This window comes from Primulina eburnea, chromosome 3 (genome assembly GCF_022965805.1).
Source record: "Primulina eburnea isolate SZY01 chromosome 3, ASM2296580v1, whole genome shotgun sequence".
NCBI lineage: Eukaryota > Viridiplantae > Streptophyta > Magnoliopsida > Lamiales > Gesneriaceae > Primulina > Primulina eburnea.
In genome coordinates, this window is record NC_133103.1 from 49,508,011 (window position 1) to 49,529,280 (window position 21,270).

At 35.4% G+C, this 21,270-nt stretch overlaps 1 protein-coding gene across 1 annotated transcript; it reads left to right on the plus strand.

The window, feature by feature from the left end:
• Positions 1-1,220: 1,220 nt before the first annotated feature.
• LOC140827799 (protein disulfide isomerase pTAC5, chloroplastic) lies at positions 1,221-15,349 on the plus strand. The gene is given in 8 exon segments (XM_073190643.1): positions 1,221-1,696; positions 12,773-12,979; positions 13,704-13,799; positions 13,898-14,032; positions 14,461-14,481; positions 14,483-14,693; positions 14,797-14,834; positions 15,102-15,349. Coding segments are annotated over 8 exon segments (1,224 nt in total). The 5' UTR covers positions 1,221-1,276; the 3' UTR covers positions 15,198-15,349.
• The last annotated feature ends 5,921 nt before the right edge of the window (positions 15,350-21,270 follow it).

Sequence of the window (21,270 nt, forward strand, 5' to 3'; positions counted from 1 at the left end):
TTTTGTCTAGCCGAGCTCCGAATAGCTCGCGAATGGCTTGGTTCGTTTACATCCCTAGTTAGCTATCGTCTCCAAAGAGCTAACTACGGACGAAGGTATGATCCAAGTGCCTTATAATTGAGGATAATAATCATGGTATAAGCAAGTATAGATAGTAATATCAATCATGATTATGATGTCTAAGACATAGGGTAGACATCGAGTATCCCAGACTAGTTTTAGAGATATATATGTATAAAATTGAGATATCCAGCTGAGTATGCACGATTATATGTTGCATTCTCTTGTCATATTATGCATGTTTTATCAGTCATTGATATTTATGCGGCATTTATATATCATGTTGAGAATGTATCATTTGAGATAGTTTTAATCTAGTAGGGTCGCTCAGTCATGTTTCTTAGACGTTAAATACCGCGAGCCACCCATTGTTTCGACAGACTCGCGTACTACGATTATCCAGGACATTGCAGGTCCACGTCTAGTTAGAGTGTATGAGCCACCAACTGCTGCACCCTCAGCGCCTTAGTCTGAGTAAGAGATATCCGCTTGATCCTTGATACCCAGTTCATGGTTTATGCATGCACATATATGTTTGTATACTCATAATGTGCGTACTGAGCGATGTATACTCATGTTGTACGTACTGAACAATTTGTCGCTCATGTTCTTGATTTCATCTTGGATACCAAATTCCAAGGGGCATGTTCAGGCTTGGACGAATCAGACGACCAGGGCAGCGGCTAGCTTGGAGTGGAGATCAACAACCATACGAGGTTTATCTGTTGTTGTTTATGGGTTTTGTTTCAGACATCTATTCGATTTAGTTATATTATACTGATACTCAGGTTTACTGTTGGCATAGCGGGTATATCATGGTTATGTTGGATTATGTTATCGTTTCCTTTGTTTAAGGTCTTGATTATGGTTTTTTAAGTTTTATTATTGTATGCTAGTTAATATTTAATTAGGCGAGCAAAGTACGAGCGCGAGCCGAGTACGAGCATTCGGGCTAATTATTAATAATAACGCAACCATTTGACAATATGAAATCATGCATTATATGAGTTTCCAAAAGAAAATCATGTATTCTATATCAAGCTATGATTTTTTTTACTGCATAAAATTGTCAAATGGGTTGACATTTATAAAATTGAGAATAACTAAATTAACTAATTTTCCTAATATCTTGTCAATATTAACTTATTTTTAACCACTCAACCGTCAAAAAAAATCCTTCAAATATCTTCCTTTCGAACTCAAATCCAACCCCTCTATGAAATCTGTTCATACACCTCTTCCTCCCCGCGTAGCTCCTTCGACATCGGTGATGTCATCTATATTGCCTCTAACTTCATATTTTACGCTCCCTCTACTCCACAACCCCCATTTGATAAGTTCAATACCCTTGAAATCATTGTCGAAATCCCACATATGCTTCTCATTTCCACCCTCAAACCAGAACCCAATTGGGTACGGTCCTCAGGAAGAAGCGCGGTGGCTGAGGGAGGAGCAGAGGTGGTTGAGGGAGGAGCAACGGTGGCTCAGGGAGGAGGGAAGGTGGAAGGAAGAACGCCAGCGGTTGGTTCAAGAAATAAACAGCCTTAAGCTTAGAGTACAAGAACTGGAGCAGCTCAATTCTTTTCCAGAAGCCACGGTTTCTGACACTGTAGGAAATTTTGCTAAATTACTGCAGGTATGTTAAGAAATGGGGTTCCTTTTTTCTTTTTCTTTTTTTTGGTATCCGTATCATTTGGATTGTTAATTTTTTTTTTTTGAATTTACCAATAGAGCCATAGAACACGAGAGGCAGAAGAAAATTCTTCTCTGTTATTCTTCACGGAAATGATCAATCATGCATATATACATGTGAGTTGCATATAGCTGTCAAAAACTACCTAAACCAACTTAAACTAACTAAATACACTTAAAGCTGACTAATCTAACAAATAGAGAGAAATAAGTACACGTGTTTAAAACTCCCCCTCGAGGTGGCTTGTAAAGATCCTTTATAGCCATCTTGGACATTAGTGGTGCTAAGCGAGCAATGGGTAAGGGCTTGGTACAGATGTCCGCTAGCTAATGTTTTGATAATCCCTTCATGTACTGTTTCGAACAAAATGACAATCGATTTCAATGTGTTTGGTGCGTTCATGAAAAGTCAGATTCGACGCTATATGCACTGCAGCTTGATTATCACAGTAAATGATTGCGGAATCAGTCATAGGAATAGAAAAATCTGAGAGTAAGCGAGTCATCCAAACAGTCTCACTTGTTGTTGTAGCAAGTGCTCGATACTCTGCCTCTGCTGATGAGCGAGATACGGTTGTTTGTTTATTGGCTTTCCATGACACAAGGGAATGACCAAGGAACATACAATACCCAGTAACCAATTTCCGAGAGTCCGCACAAGCAGCCCAATCAGCGTCACAAGGCTTTTTCAGCTGTAGGAGAGATGATGCTGAGAAGAAAAGTCCATGTCCTGGATTCCCTTTGATGTATCGAAGGAGATGATGGACAACTTGTAAATGAGGTGTGCGGGGTTGAGACACAAACTGACTTAGTTTGTGAACATGAAACGAAAGATCTGGCCTTGAAAGTGTGAGATATAATAAGCGACCCACAATGCGCCTGTATTGGGTAATATCCTCGAGGGGATCGCCATCATTGGAATTCAGGCGAGCCTTAGGATCCATGGGTGTCATAACCAGCTTGCTGGCCAGAAAATCCGTGTCACCAAGAAGTTGCAAAGCATATTGGCGTTGAGATAATACAATGCCTGTGGAAGATCGAGCAATTTCAACACCCAAGAAGTATTTCAGGCAGCTCAGATCACGAAGCTTGAAATGGCAATGTAAGAACTACTTTAAGGATTCAATAAGCACATGAGACGGCCAGTGATAATGATGTCATCCTCATACACTAATAGAGCAACAAATGAGGAACCCGATCCCTTAGTGAGTAGAGAATAATCAGATCTGGATTGAGCAAGACCAAACTGGAGCACAACTTGGGAAAATTGGAGTTCCATTGTCTCAAAGCTTGACGCAGTCCATATATAGACTTGTGAAGGTTGCACACCATATGGTTCTTGGAATTAACCGGCTCCCCCTGAAACCGATACCCCTGTGGAATGTCCATATATACTTCTTCACACAGATCCCCATTTAAGAATGCATTACTAACATCCAACTGAACCAAATGCCAATTCTGACATGTTGACAAAGCAAGAAGGATTTTGACAGTGACTAACTTTGCCACAGGAGAAAACATGTCTAAGAAATCAATACCTTCATGTTGGTTAAATACTTTAGCAACAAGCCTAGCTTTATGTCTTTCAATTGAGCCATCAGCATGAAGTTTGAGTTTATAGACCCACTTGCAACCAATCGAATGTTTGCTAATTGGAAGAGGAACAATCGACCAAGTATTATTACATTCCAAAGCAGCTAACTCAGCAGTCATTGCTTGCTGCCACTCGGGGTATTTGTTAGCTTGGTGATAGGATATAGTGTTTCATGCACCGAGGGATACATGGGATCAGGACCTTTCAGAAGGTTGCAGTGGTAGTCTTGGAGATAAGATGGTTGTTTCGGAGGACGAGTGGAACGACAAGGCTGAGGTAAGGGTGGTCATTGTGCTGGAGCATGATCATGATTTGAAATGTCAATGGAAGACTGAGGCTGAGCTAGAGGAAGAACAATATCAGGAAATGGATCAGCCAATGGTAATATAGGTGTATGAGTATGAAATGGAAAGATGTCTTCATGGAAGATCACATCCCTAGACAAAAAAATTTTTTTGCTATCAAGATTATACAGTTCGTATCCTTTAACACCAAGTAGGTACCCAAGTAATACACACGAGTGTGCTCGAGGCTGAAATTTTGATCGAGCTGCAGGTAAAGTAGAAGCATACGCCAAGCAACCAAAGACTTTGAGACTAGAGTGATCGAGCTGCAGTATGATGTAAAAGCTCAAATGGTGTCTTGCCATGTAGCAAAGGCGACGGAATGCGATTAATGAGATAACATGCAGTGAGAATGCACTCATTCCAGAACGACAGGTGGAAGACGAGACTGGAAATATAAGGCTCGAGCAACATTGAGTAAATTTTGGAGTTTTCGTTCGACAACAGAGATTTGTTGAGGGCGTTCGACACAAGAGTATTGATGTAAAACTCCACGTTGATGGAAGGAGAAGGCTAATTCTTTGGCATTATCCGAACGAAAACACTTAATATTGCATTAATATTGAGTATCAATCATAGCAAAAAAACGAGGAATTACATGAGCCACATCAGATTTTGACTTCAACAAGAGAATCCATGTAAATCTAGTACAATCATCGACTAATGTTAGAGAATACCGATGATCGGAATAGGACGGTTCATTGAGAGGACCCCAATTATCACCATGGATCAAATCAAAAAGATGTAAAGATACATGACTATTCGAAACAAAGATAACCTCTTTGGTTTGCAAGTGGACATATGTGACATATAGTGGAAGTACATTGCTAAAATACAACATACTTCAGTTTGTTGTGTAAGGAATCCAATACCTTGAACGATGGATGTCCAAATCTTTGGTGCCACAACTGTACGGAGACTTTATTGACAAATGATATAGTGTATGAACCAAGTTGATGAAGGTCCAGGATGTACAATTCCCCAATGCGATTACCTTTGCCAATCATCCTCTTGGAGCTGGCTTCCTGAATAACAAAATGATCATGATAAAACTGCACAACCAGGTTGGACGTCGTGGTGAGTGTACTTACAGAGAGTAAGTTGAATTTAAATTGAGGAACATATAAAACCCTACGAAGTGTAGTGTTTGAAGTGAGCTGAAGAGGATGAAGAGGACCATGAAGAGGATCAGGATCATTTACTGGTGCACTGTGTGTTCTCAAGAAGTATTTGGATAAAGGTGCTGCAAGAGTTCGGATTAATTTGGATTTTTCCAAAGAGGGCCAAAGACATGTTTATCATAGATCCGGGATTTGGAAATGATCCAGTCGTCAATACTTTCTGGTATACGGTAGTTCATTACACATTCTGGACTATATGGCTTGAGAGAAATAACAGAATCTTCAATGACTTAGCAACCTCGGAGGACAGAGTGTGGGATTTGTTGAAATTCAGGGTGGCGCAGTCAATCAGAATTATCAGAGGCCTAGGTCATTTAGCTATTTCAGATGTGGTTAGGGATTGGAAGTTCGTAATGTTGTAATTTTATTTTGGTCGTTTTTATTTTTCAGCTGTTTTTATGGCGGAAAACTCTTTCGCTTATTTTGTATCAGACTATTTTACAGATTCTATATATTATTAGTTTCCTATCAAAAAAAAAAAGTGAGCTGAACATCACCAATGGAATCAACGGAAATAGTGTTTTGATTGGGCAATGTCACAGACGCATTACGTATTTTAGACATGGATTGAAACGCATCAGCATTGCAACAAATATGACTAGAAGCTCCCGAATCAATGATCCAAAATTGTCCTGAAGATAGATTTGGAAGCACTGAAACCGAAAGACAAATACTTGCAGTGTGAGTTGTGGGATTCAACCCGATGCAATTGTATTGTTGGGGACAGCGGAAAGATGAGACTGAAACATTTGCATCAATTGCTGATATTGGTCAGGGCTAAGAGTTTGGAAGAACTGACTCGTAGGCGTAGCCCCAATTTCCAAAGTATTCCCCACTAGATTCATATTAGCCACAGAAGGATGCGAAGAAGTAGGATGACAGTCATTTCACATTCGTGGCCGAGATTTAAATCCGGGGGGGTAACCATGATACTCATAACATGTATGCACCGTATGACCATGAATCTCACATTTAGTGCAGTATGGACGATCTCTCCTTTTGTATTTGAACTTTGGATGCTGGTCCTGACTAATAGGAAGTCGACTTAGAGGGCTGAGGTTTCACAACAAAGGCCATAGATGTTGCAGATGCTGGATTTAAACTAATTTTTTGTTGACGTTCTTCTTGAGATACGAAGGAAATTTTTTTGTTAATCGGTGGCAGAGGATCCATTAACAGTAATTGACCTCTGATATGAGAAAAAGAATAATTCAATCCAAGTAAAAACATCATGATTTGCTCTTGATGATGAAATGAGTCCAAAGACTGAACCCCACCACAATTGCATTTTCTGCATGTACGATCTGGCCGAAAATTGGATAATTCATCCGAAAGAGTCTTTAACTTCGTGAAATATGCAGCAACAGAATTTTGATATTGGGTATGATTGAAGAGAGCACGTCGCAACTCAAAGATACGAGGACCATTGCTCTGTTGAATCTCTCACTTAAATCCTTCCAGATTTCAGCTGCTATATCTGAAAACAGAATGCTAGCTGAAATTTCCTTGGATACGTAGTTTAGAATCCACGATATCATAACATTGTTGTTGCGAAACCAGGCAGCATGTAAATGAAGATCCGATCATCTGGTTGAGGAATAGATCCATCAATGAATCCTAGTTTGTTCTTCACCGGAAGCGCTATGCGCATCGCCCGACTCCAAGAGGCATAGTTTTCTCCAGTGAGGGGCTGAGATACGAGTGAAATACCTGGATTATCAGAATGATGTAAGAAATAGGGATTGAGCGGATCGTCTACTACAGATCTGGATTGTGAACTCGAATTGGATGGCGTCATGATCACCGATCAGTCTCCAATTGCAAGAAAATAAAGAATCAACGCTGCTTCCCCACTAGATCGAGGATATCAACAACGGCAATTAATTTCATCTGATACCATATTACGAACAGAGCAATAACCAGAGACGGGAGAAAATTCTCCTCTGTTATTCTTCACGAACATTATCAATCATGCATATATACACGTGAGTTGCATACAGCTGTCAAAAACTACCTAAATTAACTTAAACTAACTAAGCACACTTAAAGCTGACTAATCTAACAAATAGAGATAAATAAGTATATGTGTTTAAAAGAATTTGTGATACTTTCTTTATATATGAAATTGTTAAAATGTGAAGAAATGAAATGAAATTTTCTTCAATATTGTTCGAAAAATTATCTATCAGAAGAGATGAATACAATTATTTATACAGCAAGCCCAAGTAACTGTGTAAGTGTTACTTTAATTGAAGAAAATAAAAGAAAACGTTGAAAAGCAAAACACGTTTATATCCAACTATATAACCAACACACGCCCTTCAAGCTTGATACAAGTGAGTGCCAAGCTTGGATAGCAAATAAAGATGCTGATCTTCTCTCCCCAAGCTCTTGGTAAAGATGTATGCAATTTGGTCAGTGTCGAAATGTGAGCAGTTTGAAAGAGTCCCATCTTGATCTTCTCACAGACCAAGTGAAAATCTATCTCAATATGTTTAGTACGCTCATGATACATCGGATTAGAGGCAATGTGAAGTGCTGCCTTATTGTCATGGTAAAGAGTTATTGGCTGAGTGACCTCCATATCATGCAAAATCCCACGGATCCAAACAATTTCACAGGTGGTAGTTGCTATAGCTTGGTATTCGGCTTCGGCCGAAGAACTTGAAACTTTATTTTGCTTCTTGGTTCACCAAGGTAATAAGGAATCACCAAGTTTAATACAGAATCTAGTCAATGAACGTCGAGACATAGGCAAGATGCCCCATCAGAATCACAATAAGCCAAAAAAGACATAGAATTTTATGCTTTCAACAAAATACCGAAGTTAGGAGAACAATTGAGATATTTTACCACTCGAATAACAACATCCATGTGAGATTTCTTTGGTGAATGCATGAATTGGCTAAGATGCTGAAAATGTCAGGTTGTGTGATAGTAAGATTCAAACGACCAACCAACCTTTGATAGGAATCTGGATCGCTCAGTAAAGGATCATGAGAACAACTAGGTTCAACTTGTTCGATAATGGTATCCATCCCCACGGTTGTCAATTTCTTATTTTGTTCCATAGGCATATTAAATGGTTTGCTCCCAGCTATACCTGTATCCTCAATGAGTTCCAATGCATATTTGCGTTGATTGAGATAAATTCCCTCAAGTGATCTAGAAATCTCAATCCCAAAAAATATTTCAATTGCCAAGATCTCAAATTTGTAAATGAGAGTGCAAAAATTGTTTCAAAGCTGCAATCAACTCCTCACTACTCCCTATGATGACAATGCCATGCACATAAACAGCTAGGATAGTGACATGCTGAGAATCTCATCTGGTAAAGAGAGAGTGATCGTGGTGGAATTTTGTGTAACCAGCAGCATGCATTATCCCTGCAAATGCATGATTCCACTGCCTTGAAGCCTGCTTAAGACCATATAGCGACTTGCGCAAACGACACACTTTATGATACCTCGAGTGTGATAGCCAAGCGGAAGCGTCATAAATATCTCCTCGCCCAATTCACCTTGAATAAAGGCATTAGCCACATCCATTTGTGTAAGAGACAAGTTATTAGTTCCTGCCAAACTAAGCAAGCATCGAATGGTGACAATTTTGGCAATTGGAGAAATAAATCATGGAAATCAATTCCCGATTGTTGTGTATACCCTTTGGCGACCAAACAGGCTTTGAATTTATCGAATGTCCCATCCGGATGATACTTGACTTTGTACAGCCATCGCAACCAATGGATTTAACATTATCAGGAAGATCAACTACATCCCAAGTATGTTTAGAATCCAAGGCCGCAAGCTCTAATTCCATAGCCTTTTTCCATCTAGGATCTTTTGTTGTCTCGTCATAAAATCGAGGCTCTGAAACTGAAGAAATGACATCCATAAAGCTTTGATAGGAAGGAGAGAATTTAAAATAAGGAAGGTGTCGAGAGATTGGATACATGCACTGAGTTGAATTACTTTGAGGAATGTAGGACAAGAAAAATCTTGTGTCTACAGTGGAGCTGTTCTTGTCCTGCAAGATCTTCTCAATGGTGGAAAAACATCATTATTATGTAAAGGCAAAACTGGAGACTCATTTGCAGGTGGAAGGGGACAATCATCTATTGGAAACTTTTCTGGACAAGTGGATGAAGGTGGAAATCGAGGAAGAAAAGGCACGCTCGTGGCAAAAAGGAACAAGTCCTCATGAGAAACAATATCTCGTGAGACAACAACTTTCATGCTTTGAAGATTCATGACTTTATATCCTTTCTAGACACTGGAATATCCCATAAAAACACAAGTTGTGGCACGAGCAGAAAATTTATCCCTAATGGTGGGGGGGAAGTAACATAACAAAGACATCCTAAAGTTTTAAGATGATTGTATGATGGAAATTTGTGAAATAAGATTTCGAAAGGTGTTTTGTTCCCTAGGACAGGACTCGGTGTTCTGTTGATAAGGTAAACTGATGTGAATACAAAATCACCCCAAAATCTTAGAGGAAGAGAAGCTTGAAATCTTAATGATCGGGCTATGTCAAGGATGTGTATGTGCTTATGCTCAACCACCCCATTTTGTTGTGGTGTATAAGGACAAGAGCTGAAATGAACAACACCCTCTGAGGCAAAAAATTCAATACACTCAGATTTGATAAAAATCAGTTGCATTGTCTGATCTAATGGACTTAATTCGAGCAGAAAATTGGGTGCTCACTAAAGCAAAAAATTGCTCAAGGATCCTGAATACATCCAGCTTAGACTGCATGAGAAAAACCCAAGTTCCTCTTGAAAAATCATCAGAAATCTCCATTATATGCAGGTTTGCTATATGGACCTAAATGTCCATATTTATGAGTTGAAAAGGGGACAAAGATTTTGTCAAGCTCAACTTTGGAAATGTCAACTTAGATGGCTTCGATTGAGGACAAATAGAATAATGTTTTAATGATATATTCTTTGATAGAAATGGTAACAAATACATCCTGGAAACAGAAATATGTCCTTATATTTTGTGCCAAGTATCACAATCAACGGAAATAGAATCCTAACACACAAAATTATTCTGGTAATGCGAGGTATTACAACTGGAATTAAAAGAAGGTAAGGAAGTCACAAAGCAAAAGGAGCTGGAGTGCTGAAACAGTTGATTGATAAGATGATACAACCCATTCTCTTCTTTACCAATCCCAACTATCCTCCCACTCGTTAAATCCTGAAACAGGCAAAAACATGGAAAAAAGGTGACAAAACAACTATGAGCTTTGGTAAACTTAGAAACTGCTAGAAGATTGAATTGAAAATGAGGGACACAAAGCACATTATGCTAGGTAATTGATAGAGACAAGGGTTCTGAGCCAATGTGACTGATGAAAATCTTATTATCATTTGGCAATCTGACAGAACTAGAGGAATTGGCCATGGACTTAGCACTTTGCAACAATGATGGACATCTAGTCATGTGTTCATTTGCACCAGTGTCTATAATCCAATCAGTACAAAATTTCAGAGGCACATTACCTGCCATATTAGCAGCTGGAGTATTCGAGCTATGGGCGCTCTGGCCTCCCAATAACTTCATCATCTCAGCATATTGTTCTTGGATAAAAACTGGAACAGAGGAAATGCTATCAGCGGCCAATTCCTTAGGATTATTGTCTTCCACTTAGTTCACTGCTACAACAGGCTTCTTTGGTTTTACATAGCCCTTTGGCTTCCTTCTATTATCACCACGAGGTTGCTGTCCATAGAAGCGATATCCCGGAGGATATCCAACCAGCTTGTAGCATGTGGCTTTAGCATGTTCCGTCCAGTTGCAATATTCACAATAAAACTGATTTTTCTTTGGCTCCTCAGCTTTGTGTTGTGTAGAGTAAAACACAGATGCTGGTTGTGGGTCCTCTTATCAATTATCTATGGATTCCTCTTGTGATAGAATGGAAAAAGCTTGTCCAACTCTTGGAAGTGGACCCATCATAAGGATTTGGCTACGAATTGGCATGTCCTTCGTTTAATCCAATGAGGAATTGAAATAGTCTTTGCTGCTGTTCATGATTCAAGTACTTTTTTGCTGTAGTCACATTCACAAGAAAGAAGTGTAACCAAAGAAGCATACTCATCCATAGATGTTTGAGTTTTGAGTAATAAGCAGATATTGTACTATTTCCTTGAGTTAATCGACTGATATCACGATGGATTGAGAAGTTCCGTGATCCATTCACTTTATCTAACTGTTCTTTCAAGTCATTCCAGATCATTGAAGCAACCGTCGAATACACAATTCCTCCATAAATCTCTTTAGAAACAGTATTCATAAGCCATGAAGGCCCCAAAGCATTGCATTGCTCCCACTGATGCAGAGAAGCGTGTCCAACCGTTGGTCGTGTATAAGAACCATCAATAAATGCAATCTTATTTTTAGCTCTTAATGCAATTATCATAGCTTGATTCTAAACTCCGCAATTCTCGACTCCAAGCAATTGATTATTTACCAATTCATTCCCGGTTTATCCGAAGGATGCAAGAACAAAGGATCATTGAAATTACCTGAATTCGCCATCAGTCGAATTCTGCACTGGTAAATTAAACTAATCGTCAACAACCGCTTCGATCAAGCTTCAATCGTCGTGATTACCACTGCACAATTGCGATAATCACGCAATAAATTCCAGTAAAATGAGCTAGATCTTGTATAGCACCAAAAGACAGGATCGAAACCTACTCTCTGATGCCATGTTAAAATATGAAGACTTGAACTGAAAAAATTCAGTATTGTTCGAAAAATTATCTGTCAGAAGAGATGAATACAATTATTTATACATCAAGCCCAAGTAACTGTACAAGTGTTACTTTAAGCGAATAAAATAAAAAGAAAACGTAAAAAGTAAACATGTTTACATCCAACTCTATAACCAACAGAAATAGTCAAGAGAATTGCATTGAACACTAGTTTCTCGTCTTGATTATTTTACGGTATTTTGTTTCACATTTATGACCTGTTCGATTCAGTTTGTGAGCTGACGGAAGAAATTAATTGGTATGCTGTCACTTATGGATTCACACAAACAAGCCTGCCCAACGTGTTTTTATAGCATGTATCCGTTATCGTTATACAAATCCAAGTTCCTATAGGACTTCATCATAGCCCCTTACAGATCATTCCAAACATCAATTTTAAACCGACTTGGGATAGACAGAGTTACATAATTGGTTCTAGAAAAAATCTAGGTAATTTTTAGATTTGTTTCTAATATTGATCGCAAACGTTACTTTGAATTTGTGCAGACAGTGAAGTGTGCTTTTTAGTTATTCTTTTCCACTAATTAGATTTAGTTCATAGCTCAGATGTGGTTTCAAGAATTTTTTTCCGTCGAACTGGGATGGAGCCAGGAACTGGGAAGAGGGGAGGAAATTGAATGATTGTGGGCGACTCTCAGTAAAACCAAAACGACTTGTAGTTTCTTTTTAAAAGAGTGCAATTGTCGCCGTGGATCCAGCTTTTGTTATATCATGAAACATAGGTATTATTTTAGTGGTTGAAACATTGTTTAACAATTCATGTTTTAGAGCCTAGAAATATTGAGTTCTGTAGTCTCATAGACAGACAGATGCGATCCCTTTCTTCATGAATATATGATCAAAGCTTTTATGAGATTTAGAACTTTGTTAGTAATGAAACATGCAGAAAGTGATCTCGATTTAACTTATGATGCTGAGTAAAATATATTTTAAAGTTCAATACAGTAGATTATAGTTGTTGCAAGTATCATATGACGCATAACTCTCGTTGTAATGAACTTTATTTATTTTTATTTGTGTTTCTTCCTATGTATGGCCATTGGTTCTCAGGTGATTCCGTGTGAGTGACAGCATGATTTTGATGGTGATCAATACTTCAGTTTTTCTGCAGGTTCTGAAGGATGGAGATTCGGGGAAGACCATAAATAGAATTACTGAGAGTGGTTCGAGTGCCGTGCCACTAGTGGTCGAGGCAGCTATAAAAGATGAGGAAGTAATCATTAAGGAAGTAATAAGTGTTTCCGATGGAAAGGAGATAGCGAAAAGGAGGGTGAAATTGAGGATTGGATCAGAAGGAGAAGAAGTACGAGCCTTGCAGGTATGCCATGAACTTCTATTTTGTTCTTCAATATTTTTCCTCCATGGAATTTCCTAGGAAGGAGACATATTCCACCCATGTCAAGCAAAACCTAAAGTTCCTGAATAAAAGGCTTTAAACAAGTTCAGAGTGTGATTGTTTTTGTATTATATGTGACTGCCTTCAACTTGTTCTTTCTACAATGTGACTTGAACGAAGGATATGCAAAGTGTTCTATAATACATGGGAATAGTCCATTGCATATTGCTACAAAAATAGATAAACAGCTTCCCTTCGAGTTTCAGTTGAAAGTTGATTTAAGGCTAGTACGGTGCTGAGCAGGTGAATATTTTTTCCAGTTAATTCCGTACTGTGCTACATGGTGGTTTACTTGACCAGCAGTTGATCTAGTGAGCCATGTTCTTATTAATTAAAGTAAATGCGTTTTGAGATAGCACATGCTAAGACTTTCAATTGGCGTTTTACTTGTTAAGATATGTTTATTTGGTTGGTGTTTGTTCACCACTTATTTTTGTGGTTGATTTCTTTGTTATTAATTTATTTTTGGATGAGAAATCGGGATGGGTTGACTATGAAAAAATTTGTGATAATGTTTGGATGGTTTGGTGAAAGTTTATGCAACGGCTAGTGTACTGTATGAGAGTATATTGCGATTGTGTTGAGAAAATTGAGGAGAAAAGAGAGATTATATGATGGTTATTCTATTTTATGTCATCTATGACAGGAAGCTTTGCAGAAACTTGGATTCTATTCCGGTGAAGAGGACATTGAATTTTCTAGCTTCTCAAGTGGAACCGAGCGTGCAGTAAAAACCTGGCAAGTATGTCGTGCTTTACTAGAAAATCTAAGTAAAAACTCATCAAGAATCAAGTTCTTCTGCCTAAATTAGTTGCTACATTTTCCTAATTTTCTTGACAGTCATCTATAGGAGCACGAGAAGATGGCATAATGACTCCAGAACTTCTTGAACAGTTGTTTATGGAGCAAAAATTTGGAAGTTCTGGCCCTGGAAAGACCAAAAATAAAGAAAATAAATCTGCTGGTTCTGTGAAGGTGCTGTGAATTTCTTGAAATGTGATGTTTTGCTATTCTGATTGAGAAAACCGGAGCTAGATAATATTATTATAGGTCCATCTCTCAAAAACTGAGAAATCCATTTTTCTAGAAAATTATTGGCATCGTATGAACATGAAAGCCGAGATACTAATGAATCCTCGCTCCTTCTTTGGCAGCCCGACATTCAAATTTGAAAATCTTTATAATAAGACATGTTTTTTTCATTTTGAACCATAATTTATTTTAAAATGCCGATGCAAAACATAAATACATCCACGGGGCAGTTGAACATATTATAAACATGGTTATGTAGTCCGGTTGTTATCTAATTTATTTAGGCAGTCCATGGAATTGGAAAATTTGAATGATCTGGATATATTGTAGACTAGGGCTCACATAATGTTTTTATCATATATTTCTCTAAGAGCGAAAATGGAGCCCCAGTTCTCTTCCATTACCAGTATATCTGAAGTTCAGAAGACAAAAGGTGAATTTTCCAAATCTCCACGAGTCTTTCTTCTTGGAGAGAATCGATGGGAAGAACCTTCAAGACTTTCTGGAAGTAGCAAACGAACTGGACCAATCAACACTGGCAGCAGCAATGCTACAGTAGTAAAGTGCCTTGCATGTCGTGGAGAAGGACGTGTTTTGTGCATGGGTACACAGACTTTTCTTTCATACTTTCCTGGTCTACAAAATTTATATAATTTCCTATTTTTCATTTATCCATATCCTAAGAATTTTGTTGGCTTTTCCGGCAGAATGTGATGGAACGGGTGAGCCAAACATTGAGCCACAGGTTAGAAAATGCCTTAACCTTGTCGTAGTTCTTCATTTTGATTATAAATTATAGCAGCCAGACTTCATTGGTTTAAATATACATGGAGCATCCTATGCGATTTGGAGACCCTACGGCACATTCTTGTTGTTAATATAACATTACATTTATACCACTTACATACTAGGAGTGTGTCTGTATTTAGACTTAACATGAGGTGGTTGCGATAGCGTCGTTCTTTGACATGCCACGTTTTTTTTCCTCTAATGAGTAAGATATGTGGTGCAGTTTCTGGAGTGGATAGATGAAGGAACAAAATGCCCTTACTGTGAAGGTCTCGGATTCACCACATGTGATGAATGTGGGGGGAGCAACGATTGCTGATGCTTTATAATATGTGCATACACTGCATAGGAGACACTTGATTTGTTCCTTCTTGTTCCATATATAGAAATGCGTTGTTTCATAAACAGAAGAATTTTTTTTTTTTTTTTGGAAGTTTAATATGAATGCAGAAGCCACATGCTTTTTCAGAACACTTGACAAAAACTCCTTCCACTTCCTTTTTTATGTTTGCTTAGAAACATGTGGAGTGTCATTAAACATTGGTCGTAACCGAGTCTTATCGACTTTCAGCTCTTAATATCCAGGAACCACAATTTCTGTGATGGATCCAGGATTTCGGACTATGATACAAGATCACACGAAGATCGGTGACTCGATAGATAGATAATCACAATAAAGATTTCAAATTTAGTTTGTGTTTGAATCGAGTGGGGGATATTAAATTCCACTTTAGTTCTTCAGACGCTTTTAGTACAAGGAGACTTTGAACTCAGCCTCTTCAAATTTATGCTTTTGCACAAACAATGTGGATTCTATATGCATCCAACTTCTTGTTATTTTTAATCGAGGAATTCCGAACTACATGACAATTATATTCATCACCAATTTCGTGCCGACTTAGTTGAACATATTTGGTCATAATACAACTATATTTAAATTAGTATTTTACATATTTAAGAACATTTAATTATATGTTATTTATTAATTTTATGCAAGTGTGACTTTTTTATATGTACTCATTTATTACAAATTTATAATAATATTTTAATTATAAGTAAAAATAAGATAAAATAATTTATGTAATAAATATATTTAACAATATTATTATATTTATTTTAACTAATAATCATTTAAATTGTGTAAATACAATTGAAAATATATTTATTTAATGTAAAATAAGAATAAAGATGAATGAGCGTGTAGTGATAATAACAAATAATGAGTGCTAATTATGTGAGAGAATTAATGTGTCAATATAATGTATAAGTGACATATGGACTTAATGCTTTTTGATGAGGTGATATGTGCTATAATATGAACCGATGCCACAATGCGGATGCCCTAAAAATTGATATGACCCAAATTCTTTTAAACGTGGGTCATTCTAAATCCAGGCACGGTATAACAGTTTTATGATATTCAGAAGTCCTTGATTATGGTGGATCTTCCATTAGGAACCAAATCGTTGGAAGCAAATGGATCCTGAAATGCAAGTATAAATTTGATGAAAATGTTGAACAACACTAGGTCAGATTGGTGACTAAAGGCTACATACAAAAAGAATTACTTGATTTTTTTGACATGTATTCATCAGTATCAAGAATAAATTTCATTCATGTGCTCATAGCAATCTAAGCTTAACATAACCTGGGGATGCATCAAATATATGTTAAAACCGTATTCTTGAATGGTGAATTGGAAGAAGAAATATATATGAAAAAAACTCAAATGTTATAATGTTCGAGGTCAAGAAAAGAAAGTATGCCGACTTGTTAAGTCTTTATATGGGTTTAAGCATATGCCCAAAGATTTTAATTCTTAGTGTGACATAAGTAATGACGATATCTTTCATATCAAAATGTTTTGTCAAAAATTTGTTGTCTTTATCATGTCTTGATTACTTCCCATTATAAGCATGTCATCAATATATAACATAATATCACAGAAGAGCCTAGTGTGCCCCTAATGTAAACACATTTCTCACATTCGTTAATCTTAAAATCATTTCATAAATTTTTCATGTCATTATTTGGGCGCCTGGTTAATCCAATATAAATATTAAAATCTTTAGGACTTCGGAAACAATTGTCATGTCTCAATCTCATTATGTTGAGACAGTCTTGAAGAAGTTTAATGCATATGACTCTTCTCCAGTAAAGATGCCTATGGACATGAGCATTCATTTGGGTAAAAGAATAATGGGAAACTAGTATCCTAGCTGAAATACTCTATAATTATTGGAAGCCTTATATACGTCGCAACTTGTACTTGACCGAATATTGCCCTGTGCAATAAATAAGTTGAGTCGATTCACTAAAAATCCAAGTGAGTTTCATTGGAAGGCTTTGACTAGGATGCTTAAATATTAAAGACACCTTAGAGTTTGAGTTGCAATATACTAGATATCATGTAGTTCTAGAAGGATATAGTGGCACTAATTTGATTTCTGACACCAAATACTCTAAATCAACTATTGACTATGTTTTTAGTATTGGTGGTGGCACAGGCACAGTCTCTCGAAAGTCATCAAAACAAACTTGCATCGTTATATCTACAATGGAATCTGAATTTATAGTACTAGAAAAAGTCGCAGAAGAAGCATAACGACTTCACAAATTTTTAGAGGATATTACTTATTGGACCAGTTAGACCAGTGCCTTCAATAATGATATACTATGAGAGTCAGTCTGCAATTGCAATGACACAAAATAGTATGTATAATGGTAAGTTTCGTCATATTCATCGAAGACACAATACCGTGCAAAAATTGATCTCAAGTGAAATTATCACTATTGATTTTTTCAAATCAAAAGATAACTTGGCGGATCCGCTTACGAAAACCTTGAATATAGATTAAGCGTATAGCTTGTCAAAAAGAATGAATTTAAAACCTACAAAATAAAGTTTTCATAGTGTTAACTCAACCTTGTTGATTGAATATCCCACTATCTTAGTTCAACGAGACGACTAAATTATGAGAACTTGTATTAGCACTTGGAATTACTTTGTTTCTCATTCTTAGGACAAAGATTATCGTTTTCAACAAATGTAGTGAGTATATTTTTGTACTTTTAACGGTTTCTTCGCTAATAAAAACATGGATTAGTAGAATAATCTATATACCTATAAAAGTGTGGATTCTTGACATTGTTTTCCGATTGTGTATTGACAAGAATACCCTTCGTGCAAACTTGAACAAAATAAAACTTTTTATTATTGTTATGTAAAGATAAAAATAATAGGACATAAATGTCTCATCATTACTAATAATCAATTGACATTTACAGCCTTATAATTTCATCATTATAAACTTTTTTACCATTAAATACTCACACCGGAAAATTATATTTAATCAAAATTTTAAATTTATTTTGTGAATTAATTTCTAAATGCATGAACAAATATAATATTAAACCTAAATTTAATTGTGAATTTAAATAATATTAATCAAAATATATATTTCCAATTGTGCAATGACAAAATTAATCTTCTATACACACTTCAAGAATAAAAAGTAACTCCTATATTAATTTTATCAAATAATTTATCTTTATACTACATTTAAATATTCTATCTTTTAATTTTCCCTCTACAATTTTTACTAATGATTTTATTGTAAACTTTTTTACCATTAAATACTCACACCGGAAAATTATATTTAATCAAAATTTTAAATTTATTTTGTGAATTAATTTCTAAATGCATGAACAAATATAATATTTTATAAACCTAAATTTAATTGTGAATTTAAATAATATTAATCAAAATATATATTTACAATCGTGCAATGACAAAATTAATCTTCTATACACACTTCAAGAATAGAATGCAACTCCTATATTAATTTTATCAAATAATTCATCTTTATACTATATTTAAATATTTTATCTTTTTAATTTTCCCACTACAATTTTTTCCTAATGATTTTATTGTAATTTTGTAATTATATTTTTAGTGTTATTTCTAATTAAGTAATGAATTATACTATCACAAAAATAGAATAGAATGTAATACCTATATTAAGTTTATCAAATAACTCATCTTTATACTATATTTAAATATTTTATCATTTTAATTTTCTCTCTACATTTATTCCTAATGATTTTATTGTAATTTTGTAATTATATTTTTAGTGCAATTTTTAATTAAGTAATAAATTATAGTATCACAAAAAGATATATGAAAAATTTATAACATACGTGCTATAGTAGAATAACTAACATATTTTATGGGTTTTTTTAACAAAGAATTGAAAGTAAAGAGTTTAATTCTGATTTTAAAAGATAGTACGATTTTAAAAAATTTTGAAAAAAAAATTATCTACAACAAATATATATGTTATAGGCATAATTATTTTATTAAACTGTATAACTAAAAAATTACATGTATTGCTGATAAAATCAATCATCAGTCAAAACATTGAATATGTAATTCATGAAAAGAGATTTAATAAGAAATAAAAAGACTCTAAGTTATTTTCTATGTAAAAACAATACATGATATAATCTTTATAATAAATATAATTATAATGAATCATTATTTTCTATGTAAAAACAATACATGATATAATCTTTATAATAAATATAATTATAATGATCATTGATTAGCATTTGATATTTAATTATTTTGAAATCAAACTAATTAATTCAATAGATACAAAAATAACATTTTTTTATGAAAGTTTATTTCTTTTGTTATATTTCAAATTTTAATGGTGAAAATCGTACCAATAGTTTAAAATCTATATTTAATAACTATTGTATGAGTTTATTTGATATTTATCATATAATCTTATTTGAATGTGCATTTCTTTATATTTGTTGATTTATTTATTATTTTAAAACTTATTTAACAAGAAATTAATAGTCATCAATGGTAGTCTACGAAATATCGATATATAGGATTTATTATCAATGATATAGAATTGTAAAAAAAAAGTAAAAAAATTATTAAGAGGTTAAATTAAATATCATGAGTTATATTTTACTATCAATATTACTATTTCATTTATTTTAACATTGTTTTTATGAGTTAGTCACAGTGATTTTAAATTGATAATTATTTGTCTTTAGTATGCTTCGCTTATGTAGATTATGATTTATACATTGATAAAATCTATAATTTGGTTGATTTTTAAGTTATTATGCTTTATACGTAGTGTTTAAATATATAATTTTTTAAAAGAATTTGTTTCACTTCATTTAGTTCTATCTATTATGTTCTATACATTTTGTTATATAACATAAAATCAACTGCTTGAATTTTAATTTAGAAAACAATTTTGAAAATAAGTTATATAAGTTCTTATAAATCGTCTAATATGATAAGAAATTAAGCCCAAATAAATAACAAATGATTCAAATTGTTTTTTAAAAAATCAATTTTTTTAATTTTTATAATATAATTGATATTACGTGCAACGCACGTGCATCATGCTAGTCTTAAAAAAGAAGACCACATATGTAAGTGAGGATGAACCGCCTCAACGAAATACTTATGAAGCCAAGATGTGTTTTATGACAAAATTGGACAAAACTGGAAAAATCAAAATGAAATTATAGGGCAGTTATCGTGTATATATTGTTTTCTGGTTTTAAATAAACCACCACAAAGTTCAAGATATTATGTTCACTTCGTGACCTAGTAAATCTGACAGTACTCTGGTAAGGAATGTTCAAAGCAAAAAGCTACTTATTCCATGCAATAATATTTCCATCTAATCTCTCTTTCGACATCACGTACATTCTTGTATTAATCTCATTAATGTGAGGATTGTTAATTAATATAATTTAGGCAAAGAAATCTCGAACGAAAAACCATAAATGAAACATGAAAGCGTTGGAGCACCCAAAAGGGGACGCTGGCCTGGAAATTTCCAGGCCTTAGGACAAGGTGCCAGGGAGCCCAAAAGGGACGCCCTAGCTTTCCATCTACACAGGAAAGACGCTGAGACTCCCATTTTAGGCGGCTCAGCGTTGCAGGTGCGGTATGGGCTTCTTACCAGACGAAAAAGAAATTCCCAATTTTCGAGTCAAACCCTAACCCTAAGCCCATTAAATTTCTGATTTCCTCTCTGCCATCTCATCTGGCCATTTAACCAGCCCTGCCGTTAACCGTCACCCATGGACGGATGACCATTACCAACTACTCCTTGCACACACACAGCGCCATGCAACTTGCTAGAAATTGGAAATCATCCGCACATAAGCAACGATCAAATTTTCCCAGATTCAGGCCATATGATGATTATTCACGGTCGGGTCCTAATATGTCATCGTGATGGGGATATCTGGGCGACCGTTTCCATTCCATAGCCACTCCCCGATCGGCTAGAAATAGAGCGAACGATGCAGAAAATCGAGTATAACAAAGGTTTGATTTTGTGGCCAAT